The sequence below is a fragment of the Poecilia latipinna genome, unplaced genomic scaffold, assembly GCF_001443285.1.
Source record: "Poecilia latipinna isolate Pla-1442-1.1 unplaced genomic scaffold, P_latipinna-1.0 Scaffold27, whole genome shotgun sequence".
Lineage (NCBI taxonomy): Eukaryota > Metazoa > Chordata > Actinopteri > Cyprinodontiformes > Poeciliidae > Poecilia > Poecilia latipinna.
In genome coordinates, this window is record NW_015112643.1 from 407925 (window position 1) to 422733 (window position 14809).

A 14809-nucleotide genomic window follows, 5' to 3' on the forward strand; every position below is an offset into this window, starting at 1 on the left:
TTGAAAAGTTATACCCGGAAATTGTTTGTCAATTTAAATTCACAAAAATCTCATGCTGATTCATTTGATACAAATCCTGCAAATCTTTCCTTTATGTCCAAGGCCTTTTAAACTTTTACTTCACCATATGAAGAGGAACTGAAGTTTGTTCTAATATTTTGAAAGACAATAATTTAGCTTTTTTATATGATTAATAAAGAGAGACTTTCCAGTTATTTCAATATTTCAAGTGAACCATAGCATCATTTGAGTCAAGATGTATGAGTTGAAGTTCATTTTAATGACTGGCGGGTTACAAGAAAAGAAGCACCACAATTCTAAGAGTTACATAAAGTCATTTATTGAAGATATTTAAATACAGAAACAAATTAAATCATTTTAAAATAATTATGTAATTAAGGCCATTGTGTTATGGAATACGCAAGACTGCTGACTCAACAGTTGTCCAGCCGAGATAATGAAACACTTGACTTGACTGGTATCATAACTAAAGAGGCTCGCTGATCACGAAGTGTTTAATTCAAGCTTATTAATGGAAAATAAAGTGGAAGGATTGGCAGAAAAAGGGACGCGGACTGTAGCTGGCCACAGGGCTTCCAGAGCAACCACACACATTAGAATCCAGCATATGGGCTACAAATGGTGCATTCCTTGAATTAAGCCACTTAAGAAGTGAACTTCTTGCACAAGGGAGAAGAAAGGCCGGTATTAAGGGGTCTGAAGTTCTCTAATGTGAAAGTACATTTTGAACTGAGTCTGAAGAAAGAGTGAAGAAGCATAGAATCGTAAGTTGATTAAGGTTCAGTTTAAAGTTTCCACAGTCAGCAAATGTTTGGGCAACCATGTCATCTGCTGGTACTGGTCCACTGTTTTATGAAGTCCAAAGTACAACCATTACCTGGAAATATTAGAGTACATCATGTTTCCCTCTTCCGACAAGCTTTATTGAGACACTGATTTAATTTTCCAATGGAACTTGGATCGTGGCCAGCGGATCACTTTTGCCAAAAGTACCAATATCTAGTTTAATGGTCCCACAGTCCTTGGCAGGCCAGCAGACCTGCCTGACCTAAACTCTATATCTAATCTCAGCATTGTCAAGAAGGCAACCTGGACTTCCTGAATGCCCCATGTCTCCATACAATGCCACACTGATTATGCAATCCATACTATTAGGAGCCCCAGTTAATTGTTGAGTGCATCTAAAAAAATATTCTTCCCACTGGTATTTAATTTTCTGATATTAATCAGCCGTATGGTATAATCATCACAAGTCTGCAACAAATACATATGTAAAAACTGTAATGAATACACTTTAGCTGCAAAAAAAAACAAAACAAAAAAACAACAACTACTTTTCAATATGGTCTGTAAATGAATCAGCTGATTCCTCGTCATGTGTACATTTCATAAACCCTGTTATGATGATAAGATGTTCTGCCAGAACTAAAGTAAACATCAGAAAGCTGAACACATGTCAGGACCCAGTTGCGCTACAATAATTTTTGCTATGTTGAAACAAGTGAAGATGTTCTGCTGAAGGGCAATGAATGGAGAAATGGGATGGGAGATTCAGAGAATTGTTTGTCTCCTTCAGAACCGTCTTCACTGTTCTTTGTAAAACATGCAGGGTATAAGTAGTTGCCCCTCCCTGGCTCTGACTAAACTTTTTCTATCTCTCTCTTTTTTTCTTTTTTCTTTTTTGCATCACTACAGCAATAATACTTTTTTTGTAGCTGAATAATTCCTCTGCCAATTTCCTTGGTGATAAATTTAATCCTGTTCCCAACAGCCAGAGCACATCCTGCACTATGTAAACAACCCTGAACCATTCATACGGTCATAGTAAAAAGTGGGCGGTGTGAGCATCACGCCCCCTACCTACTCAAACGAGGTACCACGTGACCCGTGTTTGGATTTCAGTGGCTCGTAAGAGGGCGGCGTGTGTGACGTCAGCAGGGAACGATACAAAACACTCCGCGAAACTAGCGCTGCCTCAGAGAAGTGACAGTCCGCTAAGATAGCACTGACAGCATCCTGACAGTCAAGGTGCAGGAACAAGAAAGCCATCCGAGATTTTTATTTACTTGAAGAATTGCAGAGAGAAAATCTGCAAGGTTGTCGTGCAGCTGAGTTGCCACAGCAGTGGGTTACTTTTTTTTTTTTTAAAAAAGTTGTGTTTGTTTTTTTTTTTTAATTCTCTAACCACGTGGACAAGCCAGCAGGGTTCATGTGTGATATATACAGCCTGGACTCTCACTGCGTGTCCCCACAATGCAACATGAGTTGGGCGATGGAGCCTGCTAACTTCTATGAGAGCAACAAGCTTGGGGGGCCGCAGCAGGGGGTCTCAAAGCCGGGCAGCAGGGCTGACGGCGTGGGCGAGGAGAGCACCATGGTGGAGCTGAGCACCACCACTCCAGCCATGTACGACGACGAGAGCGCCATCGACTTCAGCCAGTACATCGACTCCATGACGTCGGTGCCGAACCTGGAGCTGTGCAACGACGAGCTCTTCCTCGACCTGTTCAACACCGTGAAGCAGGAGAAGCCGGACTTCTACAACCTGCAGAGCGCCGTGCTGTCCGGCGGCATGATGCAGCAGCAGCTGTCGGCTGTCTACGCCAAGCAGGACGGCGCGCCGGAGAAGGGGGCGTTCTGCGCCCCGATCAAGCAGGAGTCCGACTGGAGCGACAGCGACATGTCCTCATCCCTGCCCTCCCAGATCGAGACCTGCGCCCAGACCTCCGTCAGCCTCCCCACGGGACAGCCGACTCCGCCGACCACCCCGGAGCCCGTCTCCGCCAAGTCGTCCCCGAGGAAGATGGGCAGGGAGAAGGGAAAGAAGTCGGTGGACAGGTTCAGCGTGGAGTATCGGCAGAGGCGCGAAAGGAATAACATTGCGGTGAGAAAAAGCAGGGACAAAGCCAAGAGGCGCAACTTGGAGATGCAGCAGAAGATGATCGAACTGAGCAACGAAAACGAGAAACTCCACAAAACCATCGAGCAGCTAACCAGGGAGCTCACTGGGCTCCGAGAGTTCTTTAAACAGATGCCCAGCGCCTCGTTTGCAGGCTCGGCGAGCTCAGAGGGCCGGTGACACACTTTTTTTTAATCTTCTATGAACTGTGAGACTTTTAGAAGACATACCTCAACAGACACTTGTCTTTACCATCTGTACCAGATGTATTAAGCTTACCATAATGGCACTGGAAAATATGTTGTTGCTGCCATATTTTTTGTGGGATTGTTTTCTCTGTATTAAATTATTTTACCACTGCATTTACATGATGTCATACCTGATATGGTACATGTTTTATAATTTCTAACTTTGTATAAGAGCCAGAGCATGATCTTTTATATAGTTTGTATAAAACCTTGAAAATGTGTTTATAAATCTGTAATAAAGAAACAATGATAAAGTGAAAGGATTGTGGTCTGTGAGCAGTCTGTATGAAAATTGGTGTTAAAGGAAATGCAGCAGGAAACACAAAGCAAAGTCAGCAAAAATAAGTCATTTTATTGGCAGAGTCAGTGTTTTTTTTGTTGTTTTTTTCAATACAGAGGTAGAATAGTTGGAAAATAATTCTTTTAAAGTCAAAACTCAGACTCATTCACAGTTAATGATCCACATGGGCTGGTTTGACAGCCTGCATGCCACTGGTCTACCCTTGGGCTGTCAACTCCTGCTGCACAGGATCACATATCATTAACACAAACAAGACCTTGTCTTTTTTGCAGCCCCCTTCTCTTCAGAACAGCCTCAAGCTGTCAGAGGAGGCCTTCGGAAGGGGGAGTGGAGGATAAACTGGCTCAGACCAAGGCCCAGTGTGCAGATTGCTGGAGGCAGTCAAAGTCTGAGGCTTGCTATCAGCAGGCTTGGAGGCAGATCTCTTCCAGGCCCATCCACAGGGCAGGCTTCCTGGTGACGACTCGGACATAAACGGCCAAGGGACCCACCTCTTTTCCCAAGACGCTCTCCACATCGTACCCTTGGAGCTGAAGCAAACGATCATGCAAATCTCTTAAGATGCTTTTAATGCGCGCCTATTGAAATGAAGTATGCATGTAAGATTTGAATTATTCACATCAGATAAGTACAAAAGTGGCGATTAAAAACTGTCCGCGCAACTCATGCACGAGGAAAAGCATTAAAGCAAACACTGGGATTACAATGCTTTTCATTGATGAGGAACAGCTTCTCCACCTGCAGTTTATGTAAGAAATGGATAATGACACCCAAATCTATAAACCGCATGCAAACTTCAAATCCCCAAAAACAAAAGAGAGGGTGGAGGATTGTGTCACAAATCTGGCTGTGAATGGTATCAATAACCAGCCAGTCATTTCACTCAACAAAGAAGAGCTTTTATCAGTTACAGGAACAGATGACTGTACTTTAAAGGATATATTGACATTAAAAAAAAAAAAATCTGTGCACCTTCTATCTTAGCTCTGACTTATGTAACAGCTTGATAAGTAAACCTACCTCACTGCTTTCCAGCACGGGCGTGTTCAGGATCAACATGATCGTCTTTTGCTGCAGCTGTCGGAGAGATTAGAACATGCTGAAGTCAATAATGCCTTTTTAATTATCGCCGCTGCATTGTAAATGAGAAAAAGAAATGCTGCACCAACAGACTGCGGTCTCTCTGCTGGTTTATGGTTGGAAGGGGTTAAAATATGAGTAGGCTGATAAGAACGCTGATAACTTTTACTGGTCGTCTCACTGAACTGTGCATAGCTCTCTGTCACTGAAAGACCTCTGCACAAAGCTACGTTTATCAAGACTTTGTTTTACAGTGCAGAACTCAAACGCTTTATGAGTAACATTTATGGAGAGGTGACATGGTATGATTCAGTGTCTCACTCATGGGTTACAACAGGACAGATGATTGTCTGGTCAAAGGTTTAATCTACACTTCTGCCATCATGTGCTGAAAGATTTTAAAATATATACGTGTCTTTTCTGCCAAAGACAGCAGGTTCAGATTTACATAAAATTCACGTTGTTGAATCAACATTAAAAAAAATAAATAAATAAAAATGTGAATTTTTCAAAAACTAAAAGGAGAGCAGTGCACTTATATTCAGTCCCCTTTAATCCTTTATACCAATAAATAAAACCCATCGCAACTAATAGCCTCCCAAAGTCCCATAGTTACTAAAAGTTCATCTGTGTGTGATTTAGTCTTTGCATAAATAAAACTGTTCTTTGAAGAGAACATTAGCAAACAAACAGCATCATGACGTTCAGGGAACACAGCAGACGGGTCAGTTGAAAGAGAAAGTTGTGGTACATTATAGTAAAAAGTAGGAATGGCACCACTGTAGCCCTTCTGAAGGATGACTGACCACCTAAAGTGAAAGGCCACCCAGCTGCAGCACTAATCAGAGTAACAGCCAAGATGGAGATAATTCTTTAAAAGAAAACTACAGGCACGAAGAATATGTCAACATGTAAACAATTAGTAATGCTACCATACTAGTCATGTCCTCACTCAAGTATAGCCTATCCTAGAACAGTGCCACGAAGAAAGCCAATTGTTTAAAATGAGAAATAAGAAGTCACATTTAAAGTTTGCATCCAGCCAGGCAGGGGACACAGCAAGCATGTGAAGTTTCTCTGGTAAGATTTGTGGTGGAAAACTGACGTTTATTTTGGAGCCACTATAACTTCAGGCAGGGGTGGAGGTTGATCGTCTAACAAGACAATGTTACTAAATGCACAAATTTGCAATAAAAGAGCTTGGATTGAGACATTTTCGTGTCTTCAAATTCTCCAGTCAGTTTTTCAGACTCGAGTTCAATTTACAGTCTGTGGAAAAACTTGAAAATTACTGTTTACAGACGCGCTGCATGTGCATCTGAGCTATTTTGCAAAGGAAAATAGCTCCTATTTTCCTTTGCAAGCATTTAAACAATTTGCATGCAGTTTCAAGCTATACAGATCTGATCAGACATTTCCAAAAAGACCTCCACTGCTGTTAATAGTGGTTCTAAAGTAGATTCACAAGTTTTGTAAAGGGTGGGTGAATACATATGCACAACAGACTTTTCAGATTTGATTAAAACAGAAAGAAAATTGCGGTTGTTATGACAAAATGTAAAAGTGTTCCTAAGTTATGTACACATTTAAAAAAGACAACTGCTTAGCAAACAGGTAGAATAAGCTAGTTCACTATGATCAATTCATGACAAAAATAAAAAAATTTAAAAAATCAGCGAAGCCATTAAAATCAGTTTAAGCAACAGCGAGGAAAAAAGAGAATCTAAAATGGCCGTTACAGGCGACAAAAAACAGCCACCATACTTGAAGCGAGGACTTTGCCGGAAATGAATACCTCTCAGATTGAGACACCTCAGCAGTCATTTTCACTTCAAATGGAGGGTTAATGCAGGTGTTGCAAGTGACTTTAAAGAAAAGTCTCTTATTAGCTTAAAGCGTTTTAGTTAACGAGATTAGCAACACCTGCGCGTACCAACCGCCTCATGTCAAGTGGCTTTAATGATTTTAAGACAGATAACGTTTTGTAATAAGGAGGCAGGAACTTAACCTGGACTATGTACACAGCGACATGTAAAACAAACGTTCAAGCTATTAGTGGCAGGTCTGGGTGAGCGTCTTCCTCTGTCTTTCTAACACTCGCCCACCTCTCCGTACATTTCCTCAATTTAGCCCTTAACGCAAAAAAGAAAGTTTTTTATCAAACAATTTATCAGGATAAATAAGACCAAATCTGTTTGTTGTTCATGTCTTGTGTTTTATAAAACAAGTTTGACATATTTTTGGATAAAATTCACACTTTGTTGAAGAATCTAAATCAGAGAGAGAATAAATGAGATTTCCCTGCTCCTCTCAATCCAAGTCAGTCTTTGCATAAAAAAAAAAAATATGAAAAGAAACACATTTAAATGGCTGCCATTCTTTCGATGCATTATTTTTTTATGATGGATTAAAAAAAAAAAAAAAACTGTACAGGAAATTTAAAAGTCACTCAGGATGCAACCAAAATTCAACTTCTTTTTTCACCCAGTGAGAAAAACATGGTAATGCTCACGTCAAAAACAACCACCAGTTTTTAGCCGTCATTGCTTTCATGGTGCAAAGTAGACAGGTTTGTATGTTTAGTTTTTCTTTCTTTCCAGGTAGAATTATAAATTATGTTCATGGTGTTGGTTGCCAGATATTTTCCCTGATAGTTCAGCAACATCAATGTAAACTTAATTTTGTCATAAGACATTTATATTTTCCGTCTTAGTTCTTTGATGTTCCTACCTTAACTTTTAAGGTGCAGTTGCCCAACGAGGAGGAGCTGAGGAAAACCTCCAGCTGAACCTTTGTGTCCGGCTTGTCCAACGTCGATTTACAGGAAATGCAGTGGAAGTTTTGACTGTAGAAAGAAAAATAAATAAATGAGGTGGAGAACTCTCACTATGAGAAAAATGACATTTAGTGTGTTAAATAAGAACTTACGGCTTTTCGGCTGACACCTCTAAGTTGTCACTTCCACAGAGATTGCAAGCTGGCCAAGAATAAGCTGTATTCTCATCTACACCAACTATCACCCCTGATACACAGAAATAAAATGACAAATTTACATTTATGGCCAATGAATGGTTTGGAACGTTCAGAAAAATACATTTGCATTGCCTGTTTCTTTAAAGCTAAGCAAGAACATTGATAGACAATCTAAGCATTGGTTTTAATGTGTTTGTATGTTTATGACGGGGTGTAGGAGATAACGACATCCTTTTCATTTTTAATCGAAGATGGCAGCGATAAAAGCAGCAGAAATGTTCTCCCCACCTAAAAGCAACTCACTTCACAACCACAGCTGCTGCCTAACACTGCAAACATGGAACCTTAAACAGGATACCAAATGCAAAAACCGATAAGAAATTATTCGACTTTCTCTTTTGAGCTCCCCCCCGCCCCACCCCTTCCCTCTTTCTTTGCTCATAATTTCCAGAAGGTACGATTTGTGCACAAGCACAAACAGTGTGTTTTATTTTCATTCAACCACCTGATCAAACACGGACGGCCGGAGAGGCCAGCGTTGAGTGGGTTCACGATGTGATCTTTGCTCTCAGATGTGACGTGAAGGCAGCAGATGCAGATTTTGATCTGCTACAGGGCTTCAAAACCACATTTACATAATTAGAAACCAGGAAGACGTTATGCAGCATTTCAGTGGGATTTGAAGCAGATGACTAGGAAGACTGCAACACAATAGAAAATCTTTTCTTTTACTATATGAGCAATTGCAGTAAGTGTGGCTAATAATTGATGAGAGGAAACATTGAAAAAGGATTATAGCGTCAAACTGATACTGCTTGAGTCCAAAAAGAAATGAAAGATTTACTGAAAACTAACTCATTGTCACAACAGATGTTCAAACAATCATGGGGAGCACATATGCTTATTTTCCTGCAAAATAATGTGGGAACGGACAGAAATTCTACAATATTTCATGAGTTTTATTTTACATTGTGTCTCAAAATGACGCCCCGAGGACAGAGACAGAGCAACAAATCACATCACAGTTGCCTGCAAGCAACATCAAAGCTCTTTTTTGTGCTGCAAAATTGTAAAAATATAAAAATTTTATTTTATTTTTTTCCCCTTTTCCCACACAGAGAGAGCAAGAAGTCGGGCCTGTTCAGCAGCAGGAGTCAGATGAGAGGAGCCGCATGGAAAACCACTGGACTGACAGAAAGGCAGAGAGACAGACCTGTGAGACTACAGAGGGAGTTGGGTGTGGTCTCCAAACTCAAGGAATCCAGTCTCGGAGGCTGGGGCAGAGTCTTCACCTGGGGCTCAGAGCTGGAAAGTGAGTCTTGCCTTGTGGTGGTCTCAAAACTACTCTTGTGTTGTACTGAAGACACCTCAATGACGGACTGCTCCGCACAGAGGAGCACACCTAAATATGCAAATAAGAAAAAATAAATAAATAAACTTTACAGCAAACAAAACACACATTGCCTCTTATTTGGATACATAGAATGAGATTCCTCACACCAAAAGTTGGATTAATTAAGATTCAGCGATAAAGGAAGTAACAAAAAATAAAAAATAAAAATAATAAACCGCTTCGCAACTTTAAATTGTTTTTCTCACACCCTTCCCGGGAGCAATAACCTTTTTTTTTTTTTTACCTTTTATACACATGCAGCATTTGGTTCAAAAGGTGGAAAGGTATTGACAGGTTCACTGTCTGAATCCTAATGTAAAACAAAATGTCTTAAACTCAACTTATTAACTGCTGTCTGACCGTTAGAAAAAAGCAAGGGAACACTTTTTGCTTATCGCATAACTCTAGTAAATGAAACTTCAATATTTCCCATAAATGTGGCTTTTGAGGTTGTATGTTTCAAGCTAACTTTGCTTGGTTGCAAAGATTTGGGGAAATAAGAAGTTGCACTCGTCAATGTGCATCCGGTGAGTAATACCAGCTCCCTGAAGTTATTCCAAAAGATGTGGGTTGAAGTTTGTTATTCACGCTGAAAAAAGAAAAAAAAAAAACAAATGAAAAGAAAAAAAAGAAAAGAGAAGAAAAGAAAAGAGAAAAACAACACCTTTCCGTGCTTGGCTGCTGGTTTATTCCAGTGGGTCTAAACAAACGTGTATGCAACCTTGTCTGATGGTGTGGGTGTGTTCTGGTGTGACAAGTCTGGAGTTTTGTGATAGGTGCTGAACATCTCATGCTGGCGAAACCGTCCCAAAATTACGTTTCAGTCATCCAGCAGTTTCAACTCCTTGACAGTTCACATTTTAAATGAAAGATACCGTATTCTTCGGACTATAAGCCGCTACTTTTTTCCTACGCTTTGAACCATGCGGCTTATTTCCCTGTGCATCTTTTCTGTGGATTTTTCTTCAACCACCAGGGGGCTCTTTAGCAGGAAGTGAATCATTGGAAGTCAAAATTGGAAATCAAAGAAGAAAGTGCTAATTTTCATTTGGAACAAGCACCTGCAGGTATAACGGAGAAATATTTTCAAACTCATATGACGCAGCTTTTAAGTTGAGGGCTATTGATCTGGCAGTACATAGAGCCGCTGCACGTAAGCTCGGCGTGGATGAATCCATGGTTCGGCGTTGGAGACGGAGGGCTGCGTCCTTATGGAAAACCAAGAGCGGCAGAGATACCAGCGGCTTATAGGCCGATGTGGCTTATATATGTACGTTTCCAGTTTTTTTTGTTTTTTTTTTCTTTTCAAAAAATGTGTAGGTGTGGCCTATAGTATGGTGCACTCTATAGTCCGGAAAATATGGTACATTAGATTATGCTAAGCTTTAACCCCTGAAACTTCATCAATAAATTTTGGACCTTTTTTTTCTGAGTCTGGTCATTTCTTGTGTGTATTTCCGCTACGGGAATTCAAGCCAGAGATTTTTTTTACATAAATTGCATCTGCAGCCTGTTCACTCCTCTAGCCTTCATGTTCACTCTACTGCAGGAATTTGGGTGTTTTTGGGTAACGTCTTACTCTGCAGCCGATTAAGGATAAAAAGTGGTTCCCATTACGAGAATAAATAGTTGTGATTTTCAAGAATAAAATTATAATCAATGATTTTGTCACAGCAATTACGCTTCAAAGCTTGTTTGAAGTCTCTCCGGCTGGCCTGAAAATAAGCAAGTGGGGTGTGGTGAAGTAAAAAAAAAAAAAAAAAATGAAACCCTGTTTTACAAAATTCAAGTGAGTTTCTCCTTTCTGATGACAGTATTTTGACCCCTTGTTTTTCTGACTAATGCACGTAGTCTGCAGAAACTTTTACATTTACAAGGAGGACAGCTGGAAAAAAGCGTTCAACCCGTTTATCAGCCTACAAGTAGTTTGAGCTCCCCTCTGGCCGTTTCGGTGGGATTCGTTTCTTTGTCGACAACTGCACATACACTTAAAAAACATATTTGCATACATTGAACAAAGAGCCACATAACCTGTTACTTCAGCTGTCTTTAAAGCAAACTAAACTCTTCCTGTTGCAAGTAGGATTACCAAAATTTATTTTTGCTGAATGCAAAAAATAAGTGTGACAATTTGTATAATTTGGTCACATCCTTTGGATCATCGTCCTTTGGAGTGGCCAACTTGTGCCCATGCTTCAGCTTCCTGACTGGTGTCTAGGGATGCAGCTTCTATACATTCCAATTATGTTCTTTCCTTGTGTCTTTTTAAACAGCGTATGTAGCTTCTGTTTCCAACTGAATATACTTGACCTAATTTAAAAGTGCAAACTCCACTGAACTGGCCATCGTAAACTCGTCACTGATTAATGTGGCAGTTTAATAAGCAGATCATACATAAGTAGTAGACAATATTGTGTTGTTAAAACCATTGTTCCTTCTCTAATACAGATATAAAGTTGAATATTTTAAATGCAAGTCTTGATTTCTCTCAGCTAGTGTGAGAACTTGGTGCACACAATCGTGTGTGGTGAAACACAAATCCCTCGATAGGAAGCTACAAAACTCTACCGTGTTCTCTGATGGCATCTCTGAACGACATGTCACAGACGGCGGGGGAATTCAGTGCTTCGAGGACAGAGGAAGTGAGCACACAGGAAGTGCTCACACACAGAGCCACTGTTCGCCTGCATGGCCTCTCAGGCTGCTCCTCCTGAAGACTGGGGTCTGTCAGCACCAACCACACCTCCCCCTGGCCTACATCAGTGCTCTAAAGTCCAACCAGAACAGCACACAAAGGCAGAAAATGAATTACTTAGAAACACAATGACCTACAAAGAGAATTTAAAGGAGATATTACGTGACAAAATCTGACAAAGCAGAAATTGGGTGACAACATTTTGCATCTTAAAAAAAACAAAAACAAAAGAAACTTCTTTGACAAGATCACTCATTCAAGAGGCTGCTGCACACAATGCTGGTTTACTAGGGCGATAACATGAAAAAGTGGTGTGAGTGTGCTAAAGTCCAGCACTTTGATCTGAGCTGCTATCTTGTGTTGGTCAAAGGTTAAAGTTCTCGCCAATCAGTGATGAGGAATGGCCGAGCCTCGTACTGATGGTCAAACAGAGCGATAGGAGATCTGCTCTCTACGTCAGAGTCCAGCCTTATCAGTCTGTTAGTTTAAATAATCTTAAGATGAATAAGGGGCTTGGGAAACCTAATATTTGCTCTTTTTGTAAATGAAAAGAGATTAAATCAATGTCTTCGTGGTTCGAGACTCAAGGTAGAAATACCTGCATTCTTTTGTATAAAACCGTGGCAATAAAACTGCAGCGACAGGATTTGGCCTCACTCTGAGGGATTAAAAAAAAAAAAAAAGTTACAAGGTATTAATATTCTGTATGCACATGCTTCTGTGTGTTTGCTGAGCTGAAGTGCTCACACGCAGTATGTCTCGTAGGGTCCGGCTTGCTGGGTGAAGGTAGAGCGGTGAAACGGTTTGCCCTTCTCTGGGCTCTACTGAACTTTGATGACCCGACAGCAGGTAGCAGAAACTGGGAGGTGGACCTGGAGAGCCGATTTCCTGCACACAAAGGACACTTGAGATCTCCATATTGAACAAAAATATATTCCTTCCCTACTCTTAAAAGTTCCAGAAATTATAATTAATAAAATTAAATATAAATGCATCATTGGAATACTTTGAAAGGTGATTTTCGTAGGCACTTCTGAGTACTTATGACATGGGTATTTGCAGGTTTTGACTCCTGAAGGACAGCCAACTTTCAGATCGGTGGAAATCATTAGAAAATTATCACAAAAATACTTTAAGAATTCCACAAATAAAAAATGACAGATTGGGTAAACAAAGAGTGATATAATTTAATGTTTTGTTTCTGAAAACTGTGGCTTACAGATGAAAACCAAAAGATGAAAACCAAAAAATTCAGTTCCTCAGAAACTGCCATATACGAGCTACAAATGATGGGAAGACTGCTGACTTCACAGTTGTCCAGAAGACTGCTTTGTTGCGTGTTTGGTGAACCACGAAAGGACGTTTCTAGAGAAGCTCACTGTTCACAGAGTTATGTATTCAAGGAGCATTGAGTGGAAGGAAAAAGTGAGGTAGAAATAGGTGTACAAACAACAGAAATAACTGCAGCCTACAGAGGAAAACCAAGCAAAGCACATTGCCTATTCTGTAGACCATTTACAGCAGCATACTTTTTAGTGTGCTGCGAATGCTGCCATTTATTTATATACATTTAAAATATATGTTTTTGGCCTTATTTAATGTTATCATTTTCTGAGAAATTAAATTTTGAGTGTTTATTAGCTGTAAGCCATAATCTTTTAAATGAATAAATAAAAGCTCAACACATATAGCACATTTTTTCATTGACTTCCTGAAATAAAGGAACTTTTTTCATGATATTCCAATTAGGTTTACTATCAAAAAATCCCAAGTAACACAGATATTTGCCTTATTCTTAATAGTAGTGTTGTGAATTTTAATGTGGCATGCATTTAATGTGCAATGTTTGTGCCCATCTATATATTTTTTTATTTTGATCCCTATGAAAAAATTATGTTTACTATTTAAAAATGTTTTCAAACCCATTAGAAGAGTCGAGTTCATTCTTGATTAATGATTATTATTTTTTTTAATTTATGTTATTTTCCATGAGGTCGGTATTATGACTGCAGACTTTGAGCAGATGGTAAACACCAGTCAAAGACAGCACTTATCTTGGAGCACTAAAAAGAATGTTACCAAGTTACATTTTTCATCTCACACGCAGCCAAAAGCTGTTTTTCACTCAAAACATTTTTGTTCAAGTAATTAACTGCCGTCTAACATTTTACTGTTTCGTTACACTTAGTAGCGACTTGGTAGCAAAATTTTAGAAGTAATCTGTCAAAAATGAAAAACAACTTTGGCAAGAATTGTTTTCATTTAGGTGATTCTATGAAAACCAAAATCTCTATCATGCAATATATGGCAGACATTAATGTCAACTTAAATGGTGCATTCACTATTTTAGAAATAGAAAGGCAAAAATGTACTTAATGCTTTTTTGCATTTAGCATCAGTGACTAAAGCAACTATGCAATGCTACACAAGTACTTTTTTTTCCTTGTGCTTTAAATATCAAGAAATGGCTACTTTCACTGATTTGCCCCACACTCTGTTTCTTCTTGGTAGTCCTCAATGTCAAATTGAGGTGGGTCAGGGTTGTGTTGGTTTATGTTTGAACTGTAAACTTGCCTTGGGACCACTGATTTTTTTTTTCTATTGGTCTTTGAATGCAGCATTTATAGAAGGAGACACTAAAAACTACAATTTAAATAAGGTCATAAAAGCAATAGTTTATAAGATTTGCATCTGTTCTCTTTTCTCCAAGTGGGTTTTCATTTTTTTACACTATAATCACCAAATTCAGTCGTTTAAAAGGATATGTAAGACAAAGTAACTGGCAATATAATCTTGATACAGTATCAAAGAAACGGAAAATACATAATTATCAGTGCAAATTTATTCACAATAATAATAAAAAAAAAATCTAAGAAAGATCACATTCTAAAATTCTGGTTGCTTTGTCTTCATGGACACATGCATTAAATGATCCTAAATTAGCACATTAAAGGCAGATGAATGAATAGCCTCGTCTCAGGGGATTAAACTATTGTGACTATAATGAGAACTTACATTTAGAATACTAAGTGAGTTTCCATGATCTTTCAGAGACGTTGCTGGGGGCCACAGACTGTCTATCAAGCTGAAAAGCCTGGAGTGCCTGCAAGTAAGAAACAAAAAAAAAAAAAAAAAAAAAAAAAAAAAAAAAGGAAGAGGGAGGGGGGGAACAGAAGGGGGGGGACAGAAGGAGAAACCC

General features: G+C 39.4%; 2 protein-coding genes across 4 annotated transcripts in view; one reads left to right on the plus strand and one right to left on the minus strand.

Annotated features, from left to right (window-relative positions):
• The first annotated feature begins 1988 nt into the window (after positions 1-1988).
• On the plus strand, positions 1989-3428 carry cebpd (CCAAT enhancer binding protein delta). Its single transcript, XM_015039030.1, has one exon. It carries the CDS (start codon positions 2231-2233, stop codon positions 3098-3100), a length of 870 nt encoding a protein of 289 aa, XP_014894516.1. The 5' UTR covers positions 1989-2230; the 3' UTR covers positions 3101-3428.
• A 72-nt stretch (positions 3429-3500) lies between these two features.
• spidr (scaffold protein involved in DNA repair) overlaps positions 3501-14809 on the minus strand; it is a 50357-nt gene continuing 39048 nt past the window's right edge. For 2 of the 3 annotated variants that reach the window (XM_015038979.1, XM_015038994.1), the window contains 9 exons: positions 14626-14713; positions 12358-12498; positions 12209-12268; positions 11484-11682; positions 8736-8924; positions 7478-7571; positions 7280-7394; positions 4490-4546; positions 3501-4047 (listed from right to left, as the gene is read on the minus strand). In XM_015038979.1, coding sequence (XP_014894465.1) covers positions 3871-4047; positions 4490-4546; positions 7280-7394; positions 7478-7571; positions 8736-8924; positions 11484-11682; positions 12209-12268; positions 12358-12498; positions 14626-14713 — 1120 coding nt within the window. In that variant the 3' untranslated portion in view covers positions 3501-3870. The remainder of the gene's footprint in view (positions 4048-4489; positions 4547-7279; positions 7395-7477; positions 7572-8735; positions 8925-11483; positions 11683-12208; positions 12269-12357; positions 12499-14625; positions 14714-14809) is intronic. The other variant, XM_015038987.1, reaches the window with a different exon arrangement.